General features: G+C 40.4%; 3 protein-coding genes across 3 annotated transcripts; all 3 read right to left on the reverse strand.

The window, feature by feature from the left end:
- Window positions 1-2,026: 2,026 nt before the first annotated feature.
- On the reverse strand, window positions 2,027-2,621 carry LOC141820649 (rapid alkalinization factor-like). Its single transcript, XM_074708007.1, has one exon. It carries the CDS (start codon window positions 2,578-2,580, stop codon window positions 2,227-2,229), a length of 354 nt encoding a protein of 117 aa, XP_074564108.1. The 5' UTR covers window positions 2,581-2,621; the 3' UTR covers window positions 2,027-2,226.
- A 1,696-nt stretch (window positions 2,622-4,317) lies between these two features.
- LOC141820674 (rapid alkalinization factor-like) lies at window positions 4,318-4,881 on the reverse strand. Its single transcript, XM_074708035.1, has one exon. It carries the CDS (start codon window positions 4,835-4,837, stop codon window positions 4,505-4,507), a length of 333 nt encoding a protein of 110 aa, XP_074564136.1. The 5' UTR covers window positions 4,838-4,881; the 3' UTR covers window positions 4,318-4,504.
- A 1,344-nt stretch (window positions 4,882-6,225) lies between these two features.
- LOC141820720 (pentatricopeptide repeat-containing protein At4g15720) lies at window positions 6,226-8,341 on the reverse strand. The gene has a single exon (XM_074708090.1). It carries the CDS (start codon window positions 8,339-8,341, stop codon window positions 6,590-6,592), a length of 1,752 nt encoding a protein of 583 aa, XP_074564191.1. The 3' UTR covers window positions 6,226-6,589.
- Window positions 8,342-8,800: the final 459 nt, after the last annotated feature.

An 8,800-nucleotide genomic window follows, 5' to 3' on the forward strand; every position in this document is an offset into this window, starting at 1 on the left:
CGGATAGTGAGTTGGAGATACGTACCTAGGAGATGGTGGAGGATTGATTTCAATTTAGATGAATTGACTTAAACAATGGTCGTAGTCAATCGATCGAGGTAGCATGCCAATGAGTCTATGTAATTAATTGATGGTTGAGTTGACATTTAGTTGGTTCAGTCTGTGTTAGTTAATTGATGGTTGAATTGATTTAACTATTTAGTTGGTTCAAAGAAATCAATAATAGAATAATTCTATTTTGAATTAAGTTTGAAGTTAGTTGACTAATAATAACATCCTCTAATCAATTAATGATGCCTGAGCCGATCAGATAATCGACCCAATTTTATTAGTTAATGAACTAAATGTTTCAACTGATATTAAGATTTACTTGATTGATGTTACAATAGAAAAGTAGAAGTGAATCATTGATACGAAAAGGTTGCATGATAATAATTGAATGACCTAACGGTTATAAAATATTAGTCGACTAATTGACATTAACACAATAGAATAATTGAGAACAAGAGAAGGTAGAGGAAGGCTATAAAAAAGGGATAAAGAAGATTATTCAAAGACTAGCATTCCATGACACCAGGTTTCTCTCCTTTTAAAAAATTATTCAAGAAAGAAAAAAATATAATGAAATGAAAATTTTAAAAAATATGATATTTTTGTCGAATTAGTCAATGAACTAGGGAAAAAAATTAAAAGGATAAATTTGATAGAATACAGAGTGTTTTGATTCTTGCCCAAAGTGAACTTCTCATCCTCCATTGAATAGGGCAAATCGAGCTGTGCTCTGTTCTCATAGAAATGGACTGGAAAGCCAAGACAATGAACAAGAAAGATATCGAGATTTAATATCAAACAAGTATTTCCTCTTCGAGTACAACAGAATTTGAAAGTAAAGGTGAAGATTGATGGGCAAATGAACTGAGTCCATATTTATAGTAAAAAGAAACAGGAACAAGAATCACCAGCATTAAACTTCATAGTTATATCATGATTTTTCTTTGATCAGGAGTCACCAACAGGAAAAGATAATAGCTGTATCATAACTTTTCTGTTCTTTTAAAAGGGAAAACATAACTAGGCATATTCTATTCTCACTGAACAAAGAAGCTACTTTGACTAGTAGCAAGTCAAACTAAAATTGCAGTATCCTAGTGGCAAAAAGTCAACTCTTTAACATCTTCGATAAGGTCCTTAATTTCAAATCCCTGATTTTGTCAAACAGACAGTGAGATAAATACTAGCAAGCTACAACAACTCAACAAGAATTAAAACAAAAGCCTGCTCAGAATCTCCTTTGATAACACATGCAGTGAACATGACTGCCAATATCACTTAAGAGCTCTAAGTAAAGCACAATTATTAAACTTTACAAGGTAAAAATTTGAAGTTCTGGAAGTTAATCTCGAGTGAGAAAGAAAGAGAAAAAATAATAATAATTCAAAGTCACAGCTTTTAATCTCTCTAAACAAGTCATGTGCACTACATAAACTCATTACATGCCCTGTCAAGTTGGGCACAGAGCAAGCACTTCAAGTAATTGTATCTGCCCCACTATTAAAGCTGTCGTACAGTCACAAACAATTCAATAATAACTTTTGCAACTAACTTTTCAATGCCATGGCCCCTTGCCTTTATCTTTGCTTTTCTCATTCTTCTTAAATTTCCTTGTGGTTCCTAATGGCTACAAAGAAAGCTTGGTCCATTCTCTTAAAGATCAGAGAGGGGGGTCAACAAAATCAATGGCTTCTTCTTAAATGCAATAATTCACTCCCATTACCCTTACCAAACTCAATGTGCTACCAATAATTAGAGATGCATAAACAAATCAACCAAGGTGAGGATTGGGTTTGCATCAATAATCCCAATTCCTTCTTCTCTCATCTCTTCAAGGTGAACTTCAACTTTGCACAAAACCCACTAACCATTAGAAGATCAAGGAGCAGTAACATAAGCAGTGCAGTTTCATAGCTAGAAGCAGCAAGAAATCCAGGAAAGATTAACTAAAGAACTTCTTTAAAAGTTGGACATAGAAGGAAAGGAAGCTGAATTTTAACAGAAAATGATTTTTTACACCGTTAATAGAACAATAGCATCAGTTCATACCAGCAAGAATAAGAATTATTTTAAAAATCGAGCACAACGACCAACTACTACATACCAAATTCGTCAGTTTTCTTCCACAAAAATCCCTCTTTCCCAGATCGGAGCAGAGATCTAGGAGTTTCCCCTTCATCCCCGGCACTGGCTGATGGTGGAGCAGCTGCGCGAGTAGGGGTTGGCCTGTGCGCCGGGGCGGCAGTTGTAGTAGGAGGCACCGCGGCGGGAGCAGGGGGTGGTGTCGCGCCTGAGGGCGCCGTAGCTTATGTATCCAGAGGTTGCCAGGATCCGGCGGCTCACCTCGGATCCGAGGTCGAACTCGTCGCCGGCGAGGCACTCCGCGATGGAGCCGCGGCAGCCGGAGATCACGCCGAGGGGAAACGCGCCAGGCGCCTCGCCGGCGGAGGCAGGGGCGAGGAGAGCACCGCCGACGAGGAAGGCAAGAAAGACGAGGGCGCAGGCGGCGCTTGGTTGTAGCTTCGCCATTAGGAGTGGAGCGGATCAGTTGAGGGCGATTCCTTTCCTTGTCAGGGAGGAAACAAAAAAGGAAGCTTTCTTTTTTTTTTTAAATATATATATTTCACGCGGTGTTCTTTCCACTTTGTTATCGGATTAATTATGAAGAATTAGGTCATCAAATAATATTAGTGAGTTATATTTTCTTAAAAGTATTTTTTTTAAAAAATTGTTATTACTTAAAAACTATAATTTAGAGGTATATTTATAATGTAATTTAATAGCTCATTAAATTTACTCATCTTCAACTCACTTGAGTTGACGTCCCGCGGTCACTCGGGGCCATTGTCCGCTTGAGGCCACCGTCTGTGATTATGTGAGGCCAGATTGTGATTTTCTAGAATATAGCTGAGTTAGTTATGATGAATCAGAGTTATAAAAATAAATAAGAGTTACGAATTTCAATGAAATTGAGATAATATCTTTTCATCGTGGTAATTAGTTTGTATTTACCTCTTTACAGATGATCATGAGACTAATCGTGTGAAACCGCTAAGAAAATAGATTTTATTTTTTACAGAAATGAGGTCCAATTGGTGAGTTGTCAGAAATTTGATTGCACATTCAAGAGGAATTGCTTTCGATAAAAAAAATCTAAAAATTTATTCAAGGATGGATTTATAAATCCATCTACCCATTAAATAAATAGAAAAAATATATCATTTTTTACAAAAGTAAGTAGGAGAAAATTTTCTATCCTAAGGTTCTGTTAATTTGGGAGGATAGAAGTAAAAAACTATGAAAAGATTTTCATGGTGAAGTTTTTTTCTATTTACTTTGTAAAATAATATGAATTATTTTTCTTTCTTTTGTTTACCATATGGACAAGTAGAATTATGAATCCGTTGACAAATCAATTTTTGATATTTTTTTATCCATCTAAATAGAACGGAAAACAATTTTCTCTATCAATTTTTTTTTCTTTTCTCTTACAATTCCCTGTATATTTTTTTCCCACCATCAATTTCCTTTCCTCTCCCTAATTGTATTGTAGTAGTTATAGTTAATTAAATATTTTATCTTTGATTAATATTATAATATTATATTACAATAACATTTCAATTTTACTAATATTAATAGTAATGTGTTATAGCACGTATAGCTCATAGCTCTTGACTCTTGTAGAGACAGAGCTAAAAGAGAATGACCGTCTCCTCTTCTATCTTAATTTTTTAATACAAGAAGTATAGAAATATAAGAATGAAGAATTGACACGATCACCCCTTCAATGTAAACATACATCTTTTGTCCTTCAATATGAAATTGATATTAGTCAACATTGATCAATACAAACATAATTATTATAAATAGATAAATTTTTTTTATCAATACTAATCAATATTATATTTTGTAACTATTACAATTGTATAGTAATTACGAGATTATAAGTAACAATTATGATTTAGTAATTATTATAATAATATTAAAAATAAAAATAGTTTCAGAAAATAAAATATGTATTGACGGAATAAGACGTCTTTTGATTATAAATGAAAAAAAAACGGTGTTTTTTTTTTTGACGATTCGAATAAGAATGTTACAAAACGATGACGACGAAGGAGAGAAAGGGGAAAATGATGCTTGATGATGGATTTGCTCATCCACTATTGTGGCGGTTGACATGTCAGTGTGAATCGATCTTTCCTCGTCACTGATCTACAAAATAAAATAAAAAATAAATAAAATAGCTTTCCTAATAAATGTCACAATCAAAATTAAAAAGATGTTTCGAGAATTTTTTTATTACAGATTTGAGATTTGAAACTCTATAATGAGAGTGCATAGAACGAGATTATAGAGACTTAATTTGATTTCATATATATTTATTTTTTACAGCAGCACCAACTGTTCGACCAAAACACCCAACGGAGAAGCGGCACGACGTCGTCAGTCATCAACCGCGGCACTGGTTGATGGCGGAGCAGCTGCGGGAGTAGGGGTTGGCCTGCGCCCCCGGGCGGCAGTTGTAGTACGACGCCCCGGACACCGAGCAGGGCGTCGTGTCCGGGTTCAGCGCGCCGTAGCTGATGTAGCTCGACGTCGCCAGCATCCGCCGGCTCACCTCCGTCCCCAGGTCCAGCTCCTCCCCCGCCGCCAGGCACTCCGCGATCGTCCCACGGCACCCCGCCAGCGACGGGATCCACCCGAGGGGAGTCCCGCTCGCGCCGGCGCCGGCGACCAGGACGACGACGAGGAGGAAAGCGACCGTTGTGGCTCTAATCGCCATCGCGTGAATCGAAGAGCAGTGGTCGAGGCGAAGGCTTGCTTGCGAGTTTGGATTGGAACTTGGACAAGGGCAATGCATGGCTTTATATATAAATTATGGAACTATTTTCACTTTGCTCTTCTATTTTTTGTCCTGTTTCATAATTAGGCCTCATAATTTGTAGGATGTCTCGGAACTAAATGGCAAATAATGTGAATTTGTGGGGGCAAAGTAAAATAAAATCAACACTGGGAGAAGACTTGTTGACGTTTGGTAGGTAGATGGAACTAAAAGAAGGTTTGTTTAAGGGCATATGTCTACACTGTACACTGCAAAATATGTTTGTTTAAGTTGAGATCAATCACATGGTGGCTAACTGGTGATGTATCTTTGTCGAACCTTTAATTAAGAGGTAGTTAGTGCATGGTAGGTAAGGATTTGGTGTGTTTCCCCTCATAGCAAATGCTACCTTTCAAATCTAGGTTTAGGATGTGGAAATTGCACCCCAATCGAGCTTGGTTTAGGTCATTCATGGCACCTCATTAAGAGATGACATTTAAACTATGATTGATCCATATCATGAAGGTCTCTTAGATAGAATTATAAATGAGCAGAATTGAATCAAACTTAATAATGTTTAATCTCATGGAGATAGTTTAATGACAAAGAAATAGTTGAAAGAAAAACTTAACCAAACAAAATGATAATGATGTGTGCTTGTGTCTTTTTTAAAGGTAAATTAATAGGTTTGGCTACCCAATTTGACTGAAAAGTCTGGAATCTGATTCGGTAATCTACTTACAGATTTTTACGCAATGTTGCACTTTGCTTTGTGTTGTTTTCTGTTTGATCAACATCCGATGTATCAGGTCCACACTGTGGTGATAACTGGTCCCAAATCCCTTTCTGAAACAAAATTAAAGAAACAGTATCTTTGAATATCGAAAAGCATCTAATTATTGGACAATAGCGTGAGGTTGGGAGCAGTTTGGGAGTGATATCTCATCCACAACAAACGGGAGATAAACTAAGTAACAAACCATCACGGACAAAGATGTCAAGGCACATAAATCAGAACTCTTGAATAAACAAGATGCTAGTCAAGTTATCATTCACCATAACAATCACCAGTAGTTTAACAATTGCACTCACCGAACAATTCATGCCGGCATTCATCAGTATCGTAGATTTGAAGAAATGAAACTTTGCACTCAACCGTTTGATCCTTTGCTAGTCAGTGAGTTAATCATCTTGGCTCAACTTTAGCAACTGCATTCAGTTTCATCATGCACTTTAACCAGTAAATCTTATCGTAGCTATCCAAAAATGATAAATCTCAATTAGCCTCATTGACTATCCCTGAGACTAACTGAGATTTATCATTTTATCATAGCTATCCAGCACCTGCACTTAGTTGTATCATCCTCGTTACCCAGATGTAATCCATCCAACAATTGAGACTCAGTTGCATCATTACACAATGTACTATTGCCTTACTGGCCTCTTGATTCTTGGTTCAAAATTTTCACTGAAAAAATAGCATCAGAAATCATCCACATCGAGTGAATCCGTTCCCCTCATTCTAGTTAGATTTTCACTGAAGAGTAGCATCCTTTTGAGTCATATTTCTCCATCAAGGTACCATCTTTAGGGGAATACCAAGTATCAGCCAGAGGGCAGTATCCTTCGAAATGTTGAACTACCTTCTTCATTCATCCTACCTCATGGCATTGTTGCATCTCTCAAATGTGAGATTTGAGACTGTTGATGCAATCACCAGTAGTCTCGACAAGTGCATGACCCATTCCTGAATAGGTGGAACCTATTCAAGTCCCTCACCACAATTTCCCTTTCAACAATGTCACTGATCAGTTTAAATGCCTGATGACAGTCCCTGCACATCCTCAGGTTCTTCATCACCCTGATGGTCATCCCTTTTGGTGTGACTACCAGCCCAAACCCCAGAGCCAGTCTCTCACTGTGCACTCCAACCATTACGCTCTTCCCTTCTTCTTCAAAATCTAATTCCCACCCATTTCCTCCACCAACATATCCTCTCTCCTTCATCCTCACTTCCAACTCCTTCAACAGCTCCATCACCTCATCCTGCCTCACGCTGGCTGACGACACATCCCCTGTACGGAACACATAAACCACATCCTTGATCTCAACCCAGCTACAAGCAGGATCCTTTTTGATCCCTCGCCGTTGCATCTCTGTCCAAATCCTTGTTGCACCCTCCATCTTTCCTGCAGCAACATAGGCATTTGACATTGCCACATATGCACCAGCCACATCTCTGTTGAACTCTGCAAGCCTCTTCCCTGCCTCAACTGCTATGTCCAAGCGCTGGTGCATCCTGCAAGATGAGAGCAGGGAGCTCCACAACATCAGAGCATCTTCACCTTTGGCCTTAATTTGATTGGACAATTCATAGGCTTCATCGAGACGGCCTGCACGACCAAGCATGTCAACCACACTAGCATAGTGACTTGCTATTGGCGTTATGCCATACTTGTCTCTCATCGAGTTCAGGTGCAGAAGGCCAGTGTCCACAAGGCCACAATGGTTGCAAGCATGGAGGACGCCAAGGAGAGTGATACTGTTGGGCTCGATACCTCGAGCAAGCATCTCGTCAAACAGTTGCAGCGCGTGATCCCCAAGTCCGTACTTTGCAGAGGCGACTATCATGGCGGTGCATGGAATCAAAGAAGGATGATCAATGCAATCAAACACTTTACGTGCAAGATCAATGCATCCGCATTTTGAGTACATATCGATCAATCCGTTCGAGATAACCTCATTCGAAGCATATACTCGCCGGAGAACCGACGCATGCGCCGATCTCCCCAGGCCTAGTCTTCCGGTGCTGGCGCAAGCGCTAATGACGCTGGATAGCATGAAGTGGTTGGGCAGCAAGTGCGCAGAAGAGCTCGCTCCAAGAAACTCGCCAAACAGAGCAAGCGCCTGATGCCCGTGCGCATTTTGGGCGTACGCCGAAATCATCGAACCCCAAGTGACTGCGTTCCGCTCGACCATTTCGTCGAACACCTTACGAGCATCCTCGACATGATTGGACTTCCCGTACATGTTGACAAGGGCAGAGGCGACGAAGACATCCGATCGGCTCCCGCAGGTCTCGCTCCGGGCGTGGATCGCTCGACCCGATTCAATGTCAGAGAGGTGCGAACAGGCGTTGAGAGCCGTCGCAAAAGTGAAAGCATTGGGACGGGCGCCGGATACCAGCATGTCGGAGAAGAGGGATACGGCGCCGCGGGCCTGGGAAGCATGGACGTAGCCGGCCATCAAAGAGGTCCAGGAAACGACATTTCGATGGAGCATTTCGTCGAACAATCTTCGCGCATCGCCGACGCCCTGACACCGCGCGTACCCGTGGACGAGATGGTTGAAGGCGGAGACGGTGAGGGCGCCGGCCTTGAGGAAAGCGGCGTGCGAGGAGGCGACGACGACCAGATCGGACGAACCCCGTAGCTGGCGAACTACGGCGGCGGATTCGAAAAACATCAGGCAAGAAAATCTCAAGGAGGCTGTATTTGGGCATAATCAAATAAAATTAATTCAATTTTAGCAATTTGGTAACCATTACAAATATCAATTTCCTTTTTATTTAAAAATTTACATAAAAATTAAATTATCGAAATTCACTTTTGATGATTAATATTCTATTTAAAAATTTATCGTATACCATGACACTGCGGACGTGATTCTTTCACGCAAATGAATACCAACTTTCGTTTGGCGGGGTCCACGCTCAAACTTAATACGGGGCCGTTAAGGGGAGCTAGTAGGACGCCTCGAAATCCTACCCGCCGAGTACACCCAATCTTTTTGTTCTTCTCTCGCGTCAAGGAACGAACCATCATCGCCCCGTCTCTTTCGTTGCAACCGTTGCGCTCTCTCCACGCCCACCGCACACCTCTCCCTCCCTCCCACGACCCTTTCAATCCAGGAGCCGGCGTGAGG

The sequence above is a fragment of the Curcuma longa genome, unplaced genomic scaffold (assembly GCF_044706935.1).
Source record: "Curcuma longa cultivar G26 ecotype Majalengka, Jawa Barat unplaced genomic scaffold, ITB_CL_G26_1.1 utg509_np1212_2302976_RagTag, whole genome shotgun sequence".
Taxonomy (NCBI): domain Eukaryota; kingdom Viridiplantae; phylum Streptophyta; class Magnoliopsida; order Zingiberales; family Zingiberaceae; genus Curcuma; species Curcuma longa.